Source organism: Gopherus evgoodei, chromosome 7 (genome assembly GCF_007399415.2).
Source record: "Gopherus evgoodei ecotype Sinaloan lineage chromosome 7, rGopEvg1_v1.p, whole genome shotgun sequence".
NCBI lineage: Eukaryota > Metazoa > Chordata > Testudines > Testudinidae > Gopherus > Gopherus evgoodei.
Genome location: NC_044328.1, coordinates 109,873,760 through 109,895,347, shown reverse-complemented (window position 1 = coordinate 109,895,347; position 21,588 = coordinate 109,873,760). Strand labels below are relative to the sequence as shown.

Below are 21,588 nucleotides of genomic sequence, written 5' to 3'. Positions count from 1 at the left end.
TCCCGCAGACAAGCGGGAGGACAGAGCTTCTTCCAGCTCTAGCCAACCTCCTTAGCATACCAATTGTTTAACGACTGTGCTCTGGACCAGAATTGGCAACTCTCCATTGCATTTGGTCGGGGAGAAACTACTTACCGCCTTGACAGCAAATGGTGGAGTCCACATCCACCTAGATGCAGTCCATAAGGTAACAATTTTCATAACATCAACAATAGTCCCTAAATAGTACAGTCAGATCCCCCAAATTGTCACACCCTTCAACCTCCCTGAAATCCAAGGGAGATAAGTATGTTCAGTACCTCCCAAAGCCAGAAGAGATCGTAGGCAAAATACATCAGGCCCTAGTCTTCAAAGATGCTACTACCATGCTTAGTTGCTTACTACCATAAATAGACCCATTAGCTTCTATAGGACTCCACCTAGCAAGTACTATGCTTGGGAGAAGGTATGTGCAAGACTGGGTCCTTAATCTTTTTGTGCCTCTGTTTTCTCATCTGCATTGGGGCATACTATGCAGGTGTCACTGCTACCCATGGAGAGGTGTTCACAATTTCATGCATTTCAGCTGCTGATTTAGAGGAAAGGACAATGACCACGGGGGAAAGGGGAGTCATTGAAAATCTGCTGAGCACTAATTAGTTCAAGCTAATTTCCTGAAACCCTGCCTCGCAGAAAGTCCACCTTGACACAGAGCCTAGACAAAGAAACGCCCACCATGAACAGTTCCACATAAATATCATCTTTGATCCTGATGTCAGTGTCACCCGGCTTCCTGCAGGGTCAATAATTCATCAAACAGGGAAGCTAAGTATCATCTGGTCAGAGACCAGAGCGGGATCATGTTTCATACTTGTGGTGGGGCTGCAAGTCCAGGCAGTTTGCAGAGCGTTGAGAGAGAGACAACTCACTTGGAGCTGCCTGCAAGGGACAGGCACGGAAACAAGGGAACGCAGCAAAATTAGTCAAGTGGCACCATTCACAAAGTGAAGAACAAACCACAACAGCCAGCGCCTGCATCTCTGTCACTGCAGTTATTTCTACGGTCATTTACACTAGTGCAAAGGACCTGTAAAATGTTACCAAATCAAACCAGTAACATTTCACACGTGCTTTGCACTCACTTTGCCCTGGAGCAGGTGACAACACAAGGGACAGGACAATGGAGATTCAGACCTTGAGAAGAGGAGGAGGAGGATCTTTAGATTTTTAATTCTACCAAACTATTTATACTAGTCTGTCCAGGGAAAAGAATTCCTGCATAAAAGAACAAGGGATGTGTGAAAGCATCTTAGTATGGAATGTGTGTATGATTGGGATGGATACAGGACTAAGATCCTGGCTAAGAATACACAGATTGTAAGGGGTCTGTGAATATCAGGTCCCATCAGTATGAGTGTACCAACCATTTTAATCTGTCATATCAGCCCCAAAACGTTGAACACAATTTGCATTTCCAAGCACAGTCAGAACATAGAATAACTAATGTTGCCCCTTTTTAACCAGAGCAGCTTGTCAAAATTCAACACCCTGGGGATGTCCCAGTTGAGAGTTAAAAAACTGATGATGGAGATGGAGTCTAGTATCATCTTTGATGAAGACTTCTTTATTTACAGATTTATTTGGGCATAAGCTTTTGTGGGTAAAAAAAAAAAAAAAAATCACTTCTTCAGATGCCTGGAGTGAAAATTTCAGATACAGGCATAAATATACTGACACACAAAGAGAAGGGAGTTACCTTACACGTGCAGAACCAATGTTGACAAGGCCAATTCAATCAGATAACTCTCTTCTCTTCATGTGTCAGTACATTTATGCCTGCATCTGTAATTTTTACTCCATGCATCTGAAGAAGTGGGTTTTTTACCCACAAAAGCTTATGCCAAAATAAATATGTTAGTCTTTAAGGTGGCACCGGTCTCCTCATTGTTTTTGTGGCTACAGACTAACACGGCTACCCCTCTGAATCTCAAAGGGATCTGTGATGGATGCAGTCTCCAGTATCTCTCAGCGTATCATGGTTTATCCATGTAAACACAACCCCGGAATTTGTTGGCAGCGTGGTTTTCGGTGGTTTCAAAGGTAGCTTGAGGAAGCAGCTACACAAAGCACAAACCAGCTAACATAGCAAGCGATCTCCAAGCTCACTGCGTGCTACAGCACAGCTTTGCTAGGTATAGAAAAGCATCTTCAGGACATGCCAAAAGGCCTTGTGAGAAGCTAAGTTAAACAGGTGCAGTGAAACTAAAAAATAGCAGCACAGGGGGAGTGATTAAAAGGCAGAGCGTTACATCTTCAGTGGGGATCTGTCATATTGATGAGTCAAAGAGATACAACAGAGATGGATCAGCTAGTAAGAAAGAGAGGGGCTATTCCAGGTCATCAGAGCAGGACAACAAGGTTCTTGCATTGAGGGGCGACACTGTGTGAAAAGGCTGGTATTAGGGGAGGGGTAGGAGCAGTAGGGAAGCAGAGAGAGAGACACAAGGGGGCAGACAGCTGGGAACTAGAACTGTTTTAAAAATAAGCAGGAAGAAGGCACTTTTTTATCTTAGATTTGATCTGAGCCAGGGAACCAATGTAGCTATGTCAAGATGTGGGTGTTGTGGTTGTGCTTCTTTGCACGGATAAGGTGGCGGCAGTAGCATATCCCAGGTCAGCAATAAATGCAGTGGTAAAAGCCATCAGAAAAGAACCTCTCTTCTTGTTCAAGACAAATTAACCATATAACCATATCAAATGCCAAAGCACTGGAGAGCCATAGGACAGGGACTGGCAACCTTTGGCCCTAAGCCTGCGCCGCTTCCCGCAGCCCCCAATGGCCTGGAGCGGCAAACCGCGGCCAGTGGGAGCCGCGATCGACCGAACCTGTGTATGCGGCAGGTAAACAAATTGGCCTGGCCCACCAGGGTGCTTACCCCGGCAGGCCACGTGCCAAAGGTTGCCGATCCCTGCTATAGGAAATACAAGTGGCTTCTAGGCCAATGACGGGCAGTCAATGCAATACTACAGGAACTGCCTTTATGGCTTAGGCTGTCAGTGGTTTTCCTACATAAACAAAAATCCCAGAAGGTTTTATGTACATGTTCTAGGGTCTCCTGTAACAAGCCCGTGGACCACAAACAGGACACACCAACTAGTCTCCAACATCAGTTCTTTTGGGTCCACGTACACATACCTTCATCCTTTTAGCTAAGACAAACCTCTGTTCCCTATAGTAATCGTTAAGGGTTTTTTATCCTCAGTGAAATCCCAGTAACTAGAGGGCAGGGCCGGCATAACGTGAGCAGGGCCGGCATTCTATTCAACGGAGGGAAAACAAGGCAGCTCTTCAGCACGTGGAATAAGTCTAAGATCTGCCAAACTCTGAACTTGGTTCTAAGAGTCAGTTGGTCAGCAAGCCTTCAAAATGCCCAAGTTGAAAATGATTGCCAGGGCAGGGTGAGCACAGAAAAGCCTTAATCTCCCCCAAACCCTGCACCAAAGCACAAGTGTAAAAGCCACGACCAACAGAACCTGTGGCAAGAGCACTGGTGGAGTGAAAAACTATAATATTTGCAATGCTAAGAAAGAAACAGTGACAGAAAGTTGAGGGTTCACTCTGGTCAACCTACTGGTCAGCAAGTACACAGACATACCCTGTACCAGAGGCTGTGGTTCTGTCAGTCTGCACTAGCCTAGGAGAGGTGGGCTGCTGAAGTATGTAGACTGGAGGCCTCCAAGGAAAAGGCAAGATTCTGGTGATTTACTAGTGCTACAGTGCTCCAGCACACTGCTAGATGGTGCTGTGCTTCAGGAACTCCAGTCTGCAGAGGAGTGCAAAACAGAGGCCCCTCTTGTTTGTGGTCATTCTGGGGTAGAGGTGTCAACCTCAGTGTCTTGACTAAACTCCACTTTGGATAATCACATACTGTCAGTCAGAACCCTCACTGCCGGCATGCAGTATTCTTTAGCACTTCCTCTCCTCAACTGCTCTGTAGGGAAGAAGGAACTGTTCTAATGGCTGCTGCTCCCTAGCCCAGAAGTGGCTGCATTCCAAGGGTAGATTATACGAGTTGAGCTGCTTTATGTAAAGTCTGTAAATACCTCAATACTTGCAAAAGGGGCCACTTCACTCATTAGGTTATGATCATATTCATACCAACTCTTAATGGTGGTCTCCAAGGAACGGGAGATTCAGCACATGTCGTTTATGACACCAATGAACTGAAGTTTTGATTCAGGAGTTTCTTTCATCAAACACATTTAGATGGGGCCCTGACTCTTCTCAGACATGCTAGACAATCTCCTCATTGCATTCGGCTGCCTTCCCAAAATCATATAAAGGTTGCATTAGCTTTGTTCCCTAGGTTGTTAATTATTTTAGAGCAATGTATCAATATTATTCCACAGGCTGGTAGATTTCGAATAAATCACAGGGAAGATGAGCTCAGCTGACCAATGGCCACTCAGGACTTTCATTAGCTCCCAGCAGACAGGCTCTCAGCTCTCTTGCATACCTTCCTAACCTCAGGCTTTAGGTCGAGGCTGAAGTTTTGGCTGTATGGAGGGGATTTTGTTGAAGGCTATAGGATTGCTACCAGGAAAGTGATATTAGACAGAAGACAGAGAGTCTAGGCAGGCCATAAAGCACAACGTAGATTATTCTCTCCATTAGAAATAGATTTGATGGGTATTTGCTCTTTCAAGTGGCACAGAGAAAACTGGGCAAGCAAGTAGCAAATGTCAAGCAAATGCAGTCCATTTTAGGCACCTATGTGGAGTACCCCCTAGGACTTCGGTGAAAGCAGGTGTTTAGAAGGAGGTGAAGAAACAACAAGACTCCTCAACAGGCTCACCATAGGATCATCTCCAGCCTAGCGAGAGTTCTACACAGAGAGTGTTCCACAAGCAGAGCCGACAGGGCACGCATAAACCAGCCAACATAAAGAATGGAGGTGAGAGAAGTAAACAGTTTAAAGCCCTGCAACTTTCCCAAGATGCTCTCTCCCAAGAGGCAGCGGGGATATTTACTGTCAAAGAGTTAGCTGTACTTATACACCGGTACTTGGAAAATGGGGGGTGGGGGCGGAATATTGCAGAATGGAGGGGAAAATACATCAGTATGAAGTTATTCTAACTACACATGGGATCATATCAAAGCCTCTGATCCAGACAGGTATCTGGACCTCAGTTTCCTTGCAATATACTCGCTAAAGATAACAGATTATAATGCCCACAGTCAGCCTCCCTTTCCAGGGTGGAAGCATGTGCTAGAGGCTAGATCAGAGGTTTGGGAGTCAAGAACCTTGGATTTTATTTCCAGCTGACTCCAAACCCTCTCCTGTACCCACTGAAGTCAATGGCAATGATTTCAGTGCAAGTGGACTTGGCCTTGATTCTGCAAAGTGTTGAATGTCCTCAACTCCTAAGGAAGTCAGTGGGAAATAAATTGGGCAAATCCCTCCATGCCTTGTGGAGATAATATTTCCCTATCTGCAGGGTCGTTATAACAATTAACATTGGCATTGTGCTTTCTCCATCAAAAGGCCCTGTCCAAAATAAGTTAAATTATTATTACTGGATAGTTTCTGGTTCTGTGCCATAGTACAGCAAACTGAAACCAAGGTTCACCTCTCCAGGGTGAACTGCAAATGAGAGACACTGGTTCAGGGACCCTCCAGGCACCATATGAAGGTATTATTAAGCTGCGATATATCAAATAAGAAGTTATAGATATAGGTGGCTGGTTATATACATTTGCGGTGCTCGGGCTCCAGGAATATTCAGGGCCAGATGCCCTGCTCTAGCAATATTTGGACCTGGGTCTCTCCCTTGGCCCTGCCTGGATCGGGCCCCGGCCCCTGCGGGCCTCCCCCGTGCCACATCCCTGCCTGGACCAGGTCTCAGCCCCCGCCTGCCGCCACACCCCGTGCGTGTCCCCCGCCCCGCCGCGTCCCTGCCTAACAGAAAGCAGTGCGCGCCTCTGCCCTGCCTGCATGCAAGTGGAGCGGCTCCCTGCAGAACTGCTGTCTGCTGCCCCAGGGTCCTAGCGCCTGCCATCTGATAATGGCATGGCAGGCTGTCCTTACCTTGCCCTTCTGCCCTAGCCCTGATCCTCTCCAACACCCCAAACCCCTCATCCCCAGCCAGAGCCCTCATCCCCCTGCACCCTAATCCTCTGCCCCAGCCCTGAGCCCCCCTGCATCATGAACCCCTCATCCTCAACCCCATAGCCCTCACCCCACACCCAAACCCTCTGCCTTAGCCCTGTGCCCGCTCCTGCATCATGTACCCCTCATCCTCAGCCCCAACCCTCATCCCTCCACACCCTGATCCTCTGCCCCAGCCCGGAGCCTGCACCCCTCCTGCACCTTAATCCCCAGCCCAGGACCTGCACCCCAGACCTCCCCCAAAAACCCTGCCCAGAGCCTTGGGCAGGCGGGGGTGGAGTTTGGGGGGGTGAAGTTGTGGGGCGGGTTCTGGGCACCACTAAAATTTCTACAAACTTGCCACCCATGGTTATAGACACTCCTTTTCCATGCACAAGAGCACATTACCTGTGCTCTGTGTTGCCAACCTTTGCACTGCCAATCTCCTTCAGGCCTGTCCGTGCCAATTCTCATGTCTCCTAGATTAAATGTGTGTATTGTACCCATCCAGAGTAGACTGTAAGATCCTTAGTAGAGGGACCACATCACAGAGTGTGCATATCACTTTGCAAACACAGGAAGGAGCAGCAGAAGTAATAAAATGAATCTGGCACTAAACTGCATTTTAAAGAGAATTTTTTCACATCTACAAGTGTGCACACCCCCAACTTGCACACACAACTGTTGATACACGTGTGCAGGCTTGGGCTGCAAATCTCAATTCACCCGTGCAACCAGGGTTGGGTACACACAAAATCTCTCCCATTGGTGTGCCAAGACTATTATTGTGCACACAACCCAAACCAATTTTGTGTATCAGTCCTTTCTATGTACAAACCATAGCAATTGCACACACAATCACACCAATAACTGTTTGCCTATATTATCTGAAAATCTAGTCTAATATATTTTAATTTTTTAAAAATTCCAACAGCAAGAAAAATGTCAGCCCTGCCTTGGTGTGTGTTTAAAATGCACAAACTGATGGCTGTCAGGGGACAATTAAAGACAGCTACTGTAGTTCACAACATGTGGCATCTTTTGCATGCTATGAATGGAAGAGTTGGACCCCAGCCATAAAGTTCAAGGGCCCAGTTTTTCCTGCCTTGCTTGGTATGTAGTCATCTACACCTGGGCAAAATGAGAGGCTAACCATGCCATTCTGATCTGTAAGAATTTCTCACCCACTTTCCACTGCTGAATACGCATACACAGGGTGCATAGCATGGGCGAATCAGGCTGCCGATGCAGATCTGAATTTCAGCTTTGGACTTGTCTAGACTAAGGAACAAATAACATGTGACAGATGTGTAGCCCTGTTGCTCAATGCAGTACCGGAAGGCACTCGGAATATGCCTACGCTGCAATAAAAAACCCACAGCAGCAAGGCTGAAAGCCTGGGTAACTGCTCGAGCTGAAAGCCTAAGTAACTGCTTGGACTGGAACCTGGGCTCCAAGAACCTCCCCCCTCACCAAGTTACAGAGCCCAGGTTCCAGCCCAAGCCTGAAACAGCTACACTGCTATTTTTTGCCCTGTAGCATAAGCCCCGTATGAGCCTGTGACAGTTGCCCCAGACTCTCTGTCGTGGGTCTTTTATTGCAGTGTAGACAGAACCTCAGATACTACAGTGACGGGCACAGTATAAGAACTTATACAGAATAGAAATTTGCACTGATGTAACTGCATTGATATAGATACACTGGTGCAAATCCCAAATGTTGACACTGCACCAGTGACTTACCCCTGCATTTGGGTAAGTATGTTGGTGCAAGCCCGGTCCTACACTGCTGCAGCATATCTTAACAGCATAGCTCTGACCATGCGCCACAAGGACACATATTTGGTGGCGGTTCACAGCTGACCTCGTGATTTGGGCTGATCTCTAACTGCAGATGTTCAGTGAGACCTACCATCGGATTGGCTGATGGTCTGTAAGTGCATTTTAGTGAGAGGAATATGGACATCTGTCCAGATGTGTCTAATAAACAGAGTCAAGTAAATAAAAGCCACCATTATAAACAGTTTGATAAGTTCTGGGGAGCGTTGTGCTTGCAGTGGAATTAAAACAAGAGTTATAATGCTTAAAATATTCATGACAAATAGCAGCCAGGTAAGGCAATTCAATCACATGATAAACTCCAGCTCCCATAACAGGTTCTGGGACTTCCTTCAGGGGAATTCTGCAAGCAGCAGCTGATGGAAAAGTGGTTTTAGTAATTTGGTTTTACAAATGAGACTCAGATTATTTGTCCATCAGGAGAGTATTCAGTTGCCAGCTTCAGACTGGCTGGCAGGACTGTGTTCAGGCAGAACCATCCACCTGTCCAGAACTGGCCCAGCCCGTTGTCCTCACTGGATTATTCAGAAGCTCTTTCAAAAGCTGTGTTCAGCGCTGCCCCTGCTTGGGGTGTATTTCAGAGTCTGGTCTTTGTCAAATGAAAGTGATGCGGGGGGTATGGGGGCATGAAGCTCAGCATTCTCTGCAGGGAGGGTGGCTTGAAAATTTTCCATCACATCCGGTTTTTGACAGAAAATTGGTTGTTTTACTAAATGAAACTTTTCACTAGAGAGTCTCTGCCTGTTGCAGAAAATGCTGACTTTTCATCAAAAAATAAAACAAACTCTTCAGTTTGGAGGGTTTTCTTTCTTATGTCACAAAAATGATTTTTCCCCCCTTCTTTTGAATTAAAAAAAAAATTTAAAAAATGCTGATGTTGAAAAAAGTTTCCACTAACAGAACTCCATTTTCCAAGCAGCTCTGCTATTAGGGCCCATCGTCTACCTTGCATGCTACAAACTTCCATTGACTTCATGGGTGGGATTGACCCATCCTGCTACCAAGACATAAGCAGGAATTACAGAATCAGTACCCAGATCTGTCCACCAAGAGAGTTCCTTTTCTCTGGTTGAGCTTCCTGCTGTGTGGCTGGTAGGACAGCCATTTTCTCAAAACTCCCCAACTATGTGAAACTCCACAGATGTAAAGGTCATCAGAGACCATTTATGATCACTTAGTCTGGCCTCCGGCAAAGTTTCACTTGTGTTAGAAGTGAAGGCTGGAAGTGGTATGCCAGGGAGGGTTCTGCCTTTCTGTTTGTTTAATGTACCTTGCTCATCAGCATAGCCTTGGGGAACATCATCAGATTAAAGAGACACGGTGACAAATTTTCCATACTGGATCCATAGAGTGGCCAAATGATGACTGATGCCCGGGTGGTATATCGATTGCCAGGCATGGCTCTCCTCACTACAACTTGTACCATTTAGCCCAAAGACTACTTCAATCCTTGTGATCTGGGCACATGTCCCAGCTATCAGAGCTGCATTATCACACACATGACCACACCATCCAGAATAGGACTCTCCTACTTTGCTGCCCCGAATAGAGAGCTCTCTCCCCAACCACCTCCTCAGCTCCACCCAGGGGTTAAGGTAGATTAGAACAGTGCTTTTCAAAGAGGAGGGAGAGCAGAGTTCCCTATGCTTTTAGCCAGGGGATGGAAATTTGTGCTCTCCTCACTCTCCCTTACTCTAACCCTTGCCCTCATCAGAAAACAGCTGGGAGAAGGTAGTGTCTGACTTGCAGGTCAGTAAATTTGGGCTCTGGCCAATCAATATCAGAAGTGAAACAGTCACAGGCCCCACGCTGGGAATGTCCTGCCTCCAGCCCCCCTCACCGTTAGACACGAAGGCTGCTAGCTTGCTGGATCTCCAGAGATGCAGTAATACATGAGGGATGAGGCTGTTTCAGAGAGACCCAGGGGCCCAGCCTGAGTAAAAAGAGTGAACTAGCCAGCAGACATCATTCATGGGATGTAGCCCCACACAGGGTGCACTGAATGAACCAAACCCTGGCATGAAAAAGGCAAAGTCCTCAGGATTACCATCTTTGGTCTCTTTTATGCAGATTCAGAATAAAACTTCCAGACAAGTGAAGTCTCACTCTTGCCCTCTCTCAAATCTCTTGCAGTTATCAGAGACTGTCAGGAAACTGCACAAACCCAGGAGGGACTAGAAAGATTCCACATGAAAGGACTGGCCCTCGAGAACATATGGACTTCATTACGGATCCATGTTCGAGCGCAGAGCCAGCCAGTGAGTCCACAAGAGTAGGTCACAGATTCTACATTACAAACCTTCCTTTCAACACAAGCAAACGCAAGCAGTGTGTGGGAATTGGCATTCCAGACAGTGCTGTCTAATGCCTCTGCTGACATACTGAATTATTGTTTTAAATAGTTCACTAGTATATTGCCTCTTACAGATCGGTTAGTGCCTCTCAGATTTTGTACAGCTGAAAACCAGAACATGAGCTGAAAACATTCACACAGCTCATCTGTAACAAAAGCAAATGGATAAAAGCCCTGGAGGGTCCCTTATATTTTCACACCAGTGCCTATCATATTGCACAAACCAGAGGGAAGTCAGGGAGCACTGTTATCAGGCAGATTTAGAATTGGGTCCGTCAGCTGCTAACAAGCTCTGATCAAGCAAGCCCTCTGTGCACAGAATCCCAATTGGCTCCAACGGGACTTCCAAGCACAGAGTTTGCAGGATCAGGTTCAATACACAGGTGAGTAGCCAACCAGGGAAGGGAAGGCACAGCATGAGTCTTTTGATGCTACTTGGGATTTTACTTGCATTCATTTGCTAGTGGATAGCAAAGACAAGAAAAGTTCAGCACTGCATTTTTTTGAAACAGAAGACAAAGATGCAACCCCAAGTGGACATTTGGGGTAACTACAACACAATGGTTCAAGTAGTATTGGGTCATTATGATGTATTCATTTCCCTGAATTATTATAATTAAAAACTAGGATGGAAACTCAGATCTTATTGAAGGCAATGGGTGTTTTACCATTATTTCAACAGCATCAGGATTTTACCCTAAATCTTGGAATGAAAAATAAACTTTTTTTTTTTTTTTAATTAGCAGGGACATCTCTTGTTTCTTCATCTCTGTACAATAAGATCTGAGTTCTGCAAAAAGCACTAAGAAATACCCTTGGCGAATGTAGGTGAGTTCTGCTCATTATTAATAAAATAAATAATAATATCGGGAGAAGGGGTGAGGTGGGGTCCTAAGAAAACAGTTCTTTATTTTTGAAATACAACATTGGCAACCCTAGTCTAGTGGTTTGAGCAGACTGGGAAGGGGAGGGGGTTGGGAGTGGGACCCATAAATCCTATTCTTAGCTCTGCTAAAGGCCCCACTCCTGCAAATACTTACACACATGCTTAACTTTAAGTACGAATAGCCCCATCTAAACCTAATCCCAGGTGTAGTTGCAGATTTTGGGCCCAACTCTGTGTGGTCTTGGGCAAGTCACTTAACAGCTTTGTGCCTCAACTTCCCCCAGCTGCAAGACTGGTGTAATAATATTTACTTATGTCACAGGGATGATGTAAAATATTATGTAAATAATCATCATGAAGCACTTTGAGCACCTCACCTGAAAAGCACTGGAGAAGAGCACAGTATTAATTTGTCATCGAGAAATTTTTAAAAATATGAATTAACACATTTACCCCCACTCCTGCAGTCTTAGTGGCCAGGTCTGCAGTAGGGAATTTTAGGGGGGAAATTCCCACTGGTGCTACCACTAATACAGCTAAACTGCTGGGCATTTTCCCACTGGGGACAAATCCAGAGTTGACTATGACAGCTCACTCTGGTCAAGATTTTCAAAAGTTACTACCAATTTTGGGTACCTAACTTGAGACACCTTAAAATGGCCTGGTTTTCAGAGGGAAGCTGCTCAGTACTCTTTAAAAATTAGCCCCCTTTAAGGCACCTCAAGTTGGGGACCCAAAAATAGCTGCCCCCAACATCACTAATCACCATTGAAAATCTGGGCTTGAGTGACCTAGCGAGCATACTGTCCTTTAGAGCCTTGCTCAAAGGAGATCGTAGGTTTATTAACTATGTACAAGGTAGAGGTGGGCCTGAACCAAATCTCCCCCAGACCCAAACTCTCCTGAATTTTGGGATCCTCCACATCAAGATCCAAATTTGGTGGCTTGGGCTGATATCTCACAGAGTGTAAATGCCACACTCACAAGGAGTCACAGCTGGTGTGAACAGCACTGGGAATTAGTTCTAAAGTCACACACCTCCCATGCCTTGAAAGCAGAAAACAAAAACTGAGCTCTTCTGTGATGAAAAACACAAACAGGTATGAGCAGGAAATAGGCTCATCTTATAGCTCTTGTGTCTTGATGAATCACTCAAATGAACGCTGGCTGTTCCATAGGATTTCAATATTTTCCAGTGGAATTCCTCTCCAGACTCTTTTCCCACAAAATCTGCTTCCCATCAAGCTAGGATGCCCTCTACAGTAGGTAATATAGGAAGATGAAAGTGGTTGCATCTCCCTGATACTGAGCTGGAGTGGGGATCATGATCAACTCTACCACACCGGGACTGCTTCTGCAGGTCTAACGTGAGTAAAAAGTAGCAAAAAACCCCACACTGTTTTAATGGCTGCAATGTCAACAGCAGGGGCCAGGTGAATGCAGGGAGCAAGACAGGGCCCCTTTTCATGGGCACGTTTCAGAAGCTTTAAAGGAATGTCAGCTACCCTGCAAGTTGCACTTTCCATTTCTTTTCTTAGGCATTATTTCACAACCAGCTGTAAATGTTTATGGCCTATACAGTGTCAGAATGTGTGCGACATCACGGCCCCTTCTGCCATTCCTTTCATTAACATTCAGGTCATTAGGAGATGTAATTGTGAATGCAATTCAAGGCTTTATAGGAGATGCAGTACCTACGACACCAGACACACAACTTAGTTGATACTCTAGTGGAAAGAAATAGCTTTCCCTGAGCTTGCTGGGTACCAAAAAAAGTCATAAGCTATATGCTGGTGTGCATGAGCAGCAAAAGTCCTAGTAAGGTCAGCAGGACCTGTGCACATGGATCAAGGGCGGTATAAGGCCCTGGTGTTGGCCTTCAAAGGCATGTTTGGGGGTTCAACAACTCACACCAACAGCTGGGCTGAAAAGAACACTAGAAAATGCAGGATCCTCTGCAGCTTTGGGTATAAAGGGCTGATCTAGGACAGAAAGACATAACAAGAAACAATGGCAAATTCTAATTAGAAATAAGATCCCAATTTTGCAACAGCAAGGGAGATTAACCACGGGAACAAACTCCCAAGGGAAGTGGTGGATTCTCTACCTCTGGATGTCTTCAGATCAAGACTGGATGCCTTTCTAGAAGAATGGTTTCCTCAGACAAAGGTATTGGACTCAAATACGAGGGAAAGTGGATGAAGTTTAGTGGCCTGTGATATACAGGAGCTCGGAATAGATGCACACACTCCCTTCTGGCATTAAATGCTATGACTGTATGAATACAGCACTTCAAATACATTAGCAGAAGCAAACCCCAATCCTGCAAGGCACCAAGCACCCTGAACCGTCTCTGGAGTCTAGTAAATAAGCGTGCAAGAGTCAAATGCACAGAGGAAAATCCTGACTGTTTTGCAGCCAGAGGAGGTTGGTAGTAACTACATATGCATTTCACTACGACTCCACAGCCCAGTGGGCCTTCACCACTTGACAGACACCAGAGGCAGAAATTGAAATGCCTTATGCACAAGGGGACTGCTGGTTTCTCCACTTCTCCACTTATACCAGTGTAATCCATTGGCTTCAATGGAGCTATTCCTGATTTACAACAGTTAGAGGAGAATCAGGCCCCACAGAGTCATATGTCCCTTACAAAGCTTTCTTCAGAGACTTGTCTCTTTTACATAGAAAATATTCAAATTCACGTGGGATGGAGCGGCCATTTGTTTAACCACTTTGGAGACTGCAGATGTCACACAAAACCTAAAACATTCCTCAGTGTGGAAAATGCCAGCACAATGCAAATTGCAAACCCACAGATTCCTCTGCAGGACTATTGGATCAGCTGGCCTCACTCCTCCCCTGGTTTTACTGACGTTTCAGTCCGCATAGAGACAGAGGCCACCACAACGCACCGTGCACTCCCCGTTTCTTCCTCTGTTCAAGCAGCCTCAGCTCTCTGTACTACATTAAATGGCTCGGTATAGCCTAGTATTCCCCTCCTCCCATGTCCCCAAATTTCCCACTAGTGGTAACAATGGCTGGCTGTTCAGTGTACACAAGGTGTCTGCAGCCACCAGCCATTCAGCACTGTGTCCTTTAGACTTGCTCTGAGTGGAGTTAAATAGCACAATGGTAAAAACCCAAGCACCCACTGGAGCCTACTCCACACTAGCACTCCCACTGTTGCTATCACCAGGGAAGCTGCAGTAGGGTTAGCTCTGAAGGGAAATGTTGGGTGGACAAAGCTCATGGGGACACAGCCAATGAGGCACAAGCTCAGCAAAAGCTGGAGGAGAAAAATAGAGGATCAGATTCTGATGTTGGTTATACCAGGGTCAATCCAAGACCTCACTGGACAGACCAACGTAACTAAGATCAGAATCTAGCTCAGAGAGTGCGACAGATTCCCCCGCGAAACGTTTATTTAAAGATGTTTTACAAAGAGTTACGTCTGCAGTTTTGTAATTCTGGCTAATGACAAATGTGTTATCAAGTTTAATATCAGATGCATCCTCTCCCCATGACAAAGACTAAGGTCCAGATCCTGCCCTCAGTCAGACACATGCAAATCTGGAGTAGCTCCGCTGAAGTCAGTGAGTTATCCTGGCTTTACACTGATGTAACTGCAAGTAGGATTTGGCCATATAAGCCTGATTCTGCTTCCAGTGAGGATAACGGGGATTTTGCCTTTAACTTCGACAGAAACAAGTTTGATCTCTGTATCCTGTGCTAGCAAGGGGGATGGATTGTGGTCAGAGGCCTTGTCTACATGGAAACTGGAAATGAAATAACCAAATCAGTGGTAATGCAGCAGGACAGACGAAAAAAAGCAAATACAGTACAGCACTGTGTTAAACGTAAGCTATGAAAAAAATAAAAGGGAAAGCAGCATTTTTCTTCTGCATAGTAAAGTTTCAAAGCTGTGGTAATTCAGTGTTCAGTTGTAAAACTTTTGAAAGAACCATAATGTTTTGTTGAAAGTTAGGAACATTTCAGAGTTACGAACAACCTCTATTCCCAAGGTGTTGGTAACTTTGAGGTTCTATATATTTTAGTATAAGTCTGTGTGTCACACTCTGACTTTGAAATAAGAGGGCCCTATTTCAATATGACTTGTTATTTCAGTGCAAGCTGCTCCATACAGAGGCATATTTAAAGGTGGGAATTTTACTGATTAAGTTATTTCTCTTCCATGCAGATCAAGCCCTTTAAGGGCTTTTCTACATCCGATAAGATGATTGTTTGTCTCCCTCAGCCTCTCACAATTTTAAGACTTGATTCCGGCTCAAATGATGGTAGAATCAATATGTAACTGATTGATCAGTGCTAAAGGCACAATTTACACACTTTAGGTTTCATGTGAAATACAATCTGAAGAACCTAGCTTCACAACAATGGGAAAAGCAGTTGATTGCTCCAAGGGGATTTGTGGGACTACTTGCTCTGCAATGCTTTTTTGTAATACTAGAAACACAACTTAAAGAGCCATTAAAAAAAAAAAACCCACTCATCACACTTCTGTCTGAAATTCTTTACCTACTATTGCTACAAATAACACCTAAAATCTAGGTGATAAATCTCAATTTTATCTCAACTAAGAGAAAACGGTATTTTTCAGCTTGTTTGCTTTCTCCATTTGACAGCACTCACTCTACATAGGGAAAGGGAGCTGCAAAACCACAAGAACTAAGGAAGGATATGGAGGGGCAGCTGTAATATTGGAAACTACCCTTAACTCTCATGATTTCAGATGACGCATGTATCCCAGTGATTCATTCAATAGTCAGGAGCAATGATCATTTATACCAGCTGAGGATTTGCCCTAAATCTTTACCTGCAAAGAAACCTCATTTTATATGAAATATGCTCATCTAGGAGGCCTCTCAAAAATGATACTTTTTCTGAATTAAGGACACATTCCTTGCATTGAGGGTACTTAATTTCCAACAAACTCAACAGGAGGCACTCAGCACCTCACCCACATGGATTCCAGATATGTAATTTAATTATCTCATTCCAGTGCAGCTGTAGTGAGTCTGTCACTGAGCTTGATTGCCCAAACCAGCAAATGCTTTTGCTCACGTTTAACTTTAACCCTGTAAGCAATCCTGTTCAGATCAATACTGGGACTGCCCATAGGATTAAAGTCAAGCATATGCATAAGTATCTTCAGGATCAGGGCCCATGAAGGCATCCTCCTATTTTAAAACTACAGTAAAATCATATAACAGACCAGATTCTCCTCTCAATTATACCAGTGCAATTCCAGTGAAATAAATATAAAATTTAGCCCTCTCTCTGTTGGATGTATAGATACTTAACAGATCCATTGCTGCATTTTTCTACTGAAATGTACCAAATATCAAAAACATACCACAGATATTAGTTTTAAAATATACATTATTAATAGAAAACTGAAGGCAGTTTTCTAGGACTGCACCGCTTATTTAGTAAACTTCTAGAAGTAAGCAAAAAACACACACACAAATCTAATACATTTTCAAATCAGACATTATTTGGCTAACAAGTTCTTTATTTTTATTTTCAATAAAAAAAGACTATTAAAGTGATAGAATAACTACTATAAAATGGAAGTTACATCTCATTTAGTCCAGAGTGGTAAAAATGTACTAATTTCTTTCCAACAATTTTTGAATTTGAGAAAATAACTTTAAAAGCACCATTGATTAATCACTGTTATCAAAAGACATTCATCCATTGTTAAACTATGGGAATTACCTAAAAATCTCTCTTTGGAAATAGGAAGCAATTCCTTTTTCACGAAAAGAGCAGAAAGCAGGCAGTGAAACTTCTCACCATTTTAGTACAACACTGTTTATATACTAGCAAAACTAGAAAAGAATCTTCTCCCCAAGCACAAGGTATTACTGACAGCAGACATTAAAGATATTCCTTTCCATAGTGGGACAACAATTTAACTGGATTTTTTGATGCATTTCAGTGGGTCTAGAGGTGACATATGACACGTCTGAGACCTGTTCCATTCTTTCACCTTTGTTAGTCTGTATCACAGCATTAAAGACATTTTAATTCAAATACGAGTGCAGATTTTAGATTGGTCTGTTCCTTGACTTCATCAAATCTACTTTACTACAGGCAACTATCTGGGGACAGATCCAAAAAAAATTTTTTAATGGACATTTGAATACGTGAAATTCATATATAACAACACTCATTGCACTTTACTTCCCCTTACAAAGGAGATACAAAGTGAAGGTAAATGATTTCAGCTGAAAAATACATCAACGCCAAGCGTATTCGCCAGGGAGTTTTCATTGATTCAACATAAGCAGGACTTTCTGGTAAGCTGGCATTTGCTAACTGCACATACCGTCTCTATACATCTGGCGCTCAGCACACAACGAAGTGCCTAAACCTAACTGCACCTAGCTGAACAGCTGAACCAAAGGGCTCGGTTCCGATTTCAGAGCCCGCGAGTACCTTCGCTGATCTCGAGGGAGTTGCTCCGGATTTAGGGTCCCGCTCTCCTTGAGGTCGGGGGAGTCTCCCCATTGATTTCAGCGAGAGTCGGATCAGCCCGTTTACGGCTGTAACCCCCAAAGCTGCCTATGGCCCCAGCGGTCTCGGAGCCGGGCACTTTGCCCCCTTTAATATGCAGATGGCTCTTGGCAACAGAGCAGCTGAAACTTGGGCAAATCCAGCCCCGCGCACACCCCTTTGCAGGGCACGGGTCCGATCGTCCCCCGGGAGGGGAAAGGGGGGGCACACCCGCAGGAGTGGCAGTGCCGGGAGATCGGGCAGGCTGGGCTCTGTGCCCGTGCCACTCACCTGGGTTCAGGCTGCTTTGGAAGTAGAAAATCACCAGGAGGAAAGAGCCCAGACACGTGGCCAGGACCATGCGCTGCACCCGGGTTTTCCTCATCCTCGCGCCGGGCAAAGCCCGCTGCGGGGGTCCCCTCGGGGCAGCGGGCGGCCAGCGAGCTGCTCTTGCTGCCGCGGCTGCAGCAGGGCATGGCCCGGCCCGGGGTGCGCTGGAACCCGAGCCCCGCCTGCCTCTGCTTAGCTGCCGCCGCTGCCCCGGGGCAAAGGGAAACCTCTCTCCCCACACACACACCGGGCTCTACTAACCCGCCCGCAGCGGGGGGGGGCGCGCACATACCTGGGAAAGTCCCGCTCCTTGCAAGCCCCCGCCCCGCTCCCTTCCCACCAGCCGCTTTTGGCAAAGGCCCTGCCCGTAGTCAGGGGTCTCCCACTCCGGGAGGCGCCCTTGTTCGGCTCGGTTAGGGAGGCCGCTAGCAGCGCCTCCCCCCCGCGCGCTGCATGGACCCGTCCGGCTGAGTTACAGACCCGCCTGCTCTTGCGGTTGGGTCCCGAAGTTGCAGAACTGGGACTGGCCGCGCTCCAGCTGGAGGCTCTGCGGGGGAAGCGGCACGTGGAAGGGACAGGACCCCCCGGCCCACGCCCGTCACCAGCCTGACTCTGTGCAGTGATCGCCCCGGCCGGCGGGTGAATTTGGCCCCACGTGTGTTTTGTTCAGAAAGCTCCGTTTGCAGTTCTCAGTGCGGGGTCCTGGCACAGACCTCAGCTCGCTGTCCACTTCTGGAGGCGGTTCAGCGTTTCATTCAGCTCAGAAATCTCCCCCGCTTGCCGGGCTTGTCTCACTGCGTTATACAACGCCAGCAGGCCGGCCAAAGGCCCCCGTGCTTGTCTATAGCATCTAGTGCAATGGGCCCCGACTCTCAGTTTGCGCCTAAAAGTGCCATTGTAACACAAATAACAACAATCAGACAATTGAAGGCTGGTTAGTTTTACCTACTAATCACCTGGGAGTGGAAACAAGGCTGTAGTTTCTGAGCTGCAAACGATGCAGAGGAAAGTCCTGATCAACCTCCAGCACCTTCCCTTCCCCCACCTCAAATTGCTATTGTCATTAAATCACAGTTGTTAACATTACACATTTAAACCATTCCCCACCCCCATAAATGGGTCTGAAATACCTGGGGGACACACAAAGAGCTATGAATAATTCCAGCCACTTAGGAGTTTTCTAATTGCATTCCTCAACATGTGAAATACCCATAAGAAGAGACATACTGCATCAAACCAAAGGTCCCTCTAGCCCAGTATCCTGTCTTTCGATAGTGGTCAATGCCAGGTACCCCAGAGGGAATGAACAGAACAGATAATCCTCAAGTGATCCATCCCCTGTTGACCTGGCTTTCAGATTTTGTGTCTTCATATTTTCTAGTTTAAGGCTGGCCTTATGGAAATATCTTGTACAATTTAACAGAGAATGAGACCTTTTTCTGTGGAATCACTAAGTCAACCTATGGCGTTCTATAGAAAAGACATAATTCTCTATTAAATTCTGTAAGTTTTTAGAAAATTTTCTATAATAATCTATTGCTTTCATCTGTATTAAATAAGAGGGGAATACACAGAGAACTTTTTCCTTTCTCCTTTTCCTTAAGATTTCTGATCAAAGTAATATTACAAACATGGCTATATGCAGTGATGTTGTAGCCTTGTCAGTACCAGGATATTAGAGACAAGGTGAGTGAGGTAATATCTTTTATTGGACCAACTTCTGCTGGTGAGAGAGACAAGCTTTTGAGCTTACACAGAGCTCAAAAGCTTCTCTCTCTCACCAACAGAAGTTGGTCCAATAAAAGATATTACCTCACCCATACTGTCTCTCTAAACATAGATACCGAAATAAAATGCAGGATTTTTCTTTCCCAACAGGGGGCAAATGAGAACAAATTAAAGAATGAAAGGCTTAGAATTATTTATTTTTCTGTTGGAAGCATGAAAAACAGCAATTGAGCAGGTTTCAGAGTAGCAGCCGTGTTAGTCTGTATCCACAAAAAGAACAGCAGTACTTGTGGCACCTTAGAGACTAACATTTATTTCAGCATGAGCTTTCGTGAGCTACAGCCCACTTCTTCTGATGCATAGAATGGAACACACAGACAGGAGATATTTATACATACAGAGAACATGAAAAGGTGGAAGTATGCATACCAACAGGAAGAGTCTAATCAATTGAGATGAGCTATCATCAGCAGGAGGAAAAAAACTTTTGAAGTGACAATTAAGTTGACCCATAGAAGGTGTGAGGAGAACTTAACATAGGGAAATAGATTCAATTAGTATAATGACCCAACCATTCCCAGTCTCTGTTTAAGCCTGAGTTAATTGTATCTAATTTGCATACTAATTCGAGTTCAGCAGTCTCTCTTTGGAGTCTGTTTTTGAAGTTTTGTTGTTGCAAAATTGCCACGTTCAAATCTGTCACTGAGTGGTTAGAGAGGTTGAAGTGTTCTTCCACTGGTTTTTGAATGTTATGATTCCTGATGATTTGTTAGGAGTAATAATAGGTGATTTCGGTACCAGGCAAACTGGTTGAAACTATAGTAAAGAACAAAATTGTCAGACACATAGATGAACATTATTTGTTGGGGAAGAGTCAACATGGTTTTAGTAGAGAGAAATCATGCCTCACCAATCTACTAGAATTCTCTGAGGGCATCAACAAGCATGTGGACGAAGGGGATACAGTGCATATAGCATACTTAGATTTTCAGAAATACTTTGACAAAGTCCCTCACCAAAGGCTCTTAAGCAAAGTAAGCTGTCATGGGATAAGGGGGAAGGTCCTCTCATAGATTGGTAACAGGCTAAAAGATAGGAAACAAAGGGTAGGAATAAACGGTCAGTTTTCAGAATGGAGAGAGGTAAATAGTGGTGTCCCCCAGGGGTCTGTACTGGGACCAGTCCTATTCATCATATTCATAAATGATCTGGGAGAAGGATTGAGCATTCTTTAAAGCAACCAAACAGCAACCTTACCTCTCCATTTCATTAAAGAGATGTACTGACAAACTCTGAATGGGAGACTTGTCCAGTCCTTGGGCTGAAGGAAGATGCAGAGTCTGTGGAATCAGGTCAAGAGAGAAAATTACTGAACAGCTGATCTTGATTTATTACCTGAAGAACACTTACCTAGGACAGACTGAAATTCTAGGTTCTAATTGAAAAGCCCCATTATACACCCTGGAGTCAGTGGGCCAAATCTTGTTCACTCTTTTCACGTGACTGCACTCATTGGGATCAAGGGGATTACTCATGTGAGTAAGCAGAGCAGGATTTGGTCGATCATCAGTGTCCAAAGCTCTAATACCACCATCAATCAGATGTCATGAGTGGTTTATTTTTAAACTCCGCTAGTTCATTTTGGGGCATTCCTTTGAAATATGTCATTGCAATATGAATGACCAGCTAGATAGACAAAGAAAGTGTTAAACACACATTTTTTCTTAAGATTATTTTCCTGCTCCCCTGCAAGAATATAAATCCTTTCTTGTGTCTCTGGTTATTAAATATTTACTATTAAAA

The 21,588-nt window shown here is 45.0% G+C and overlaps 2 protein-coding genes across 2 annotated transcripts in view; both read right to left on the bottom strand.

Annotated features, from left to right (window-relative positions):
- The window catches only part of CHST13 (carbohydrate sulfotransferase 13), a 75,852-nt gene extending 57,663 nt beyond the window's left edge, over positions 1 to 18,189 (bottom strand). Inside the window, exon 1 of the mRNA XM_030571035.1 lies at positions 18,019 to 18,189. Within this exon, the coding sequence (XP_030426895.1) occupies positions 18,019 to 18,112 (94 nt within the window). The 5' untranslated portion in view covers positions 18,113 to 18,189. The remainder of the gene's footprint in view (positions 1 to 18,018) is intronic.
- Positions 18,190 to 20,506: 2,317 nt separating this feature from the next.
- LOC115654583 overlaps positions 20,507 to 21,588 on the bottom strand; it is a 115,097-nt gene continuing 114,015 nt past the window's right edge. The window contains exons 35-36 of the mRNA XM_030569017.1: positions 21,043 to 21,125; positions 20,507 to 20,601 (exon numbers count right to left, since the gene is read on the bottom strand). Coding sequence (XP_030424877.1) covers positions 20,535 to 20,601; positions 21,043 to 21,125 — 150 coding nt within the window. The 3' untranslated portion in view covers positions 20,507 to 20,534. The remainder of the gene's footprint in view (positions 20,602 to 21,042; positions 21,126 to 21,588) is intronic.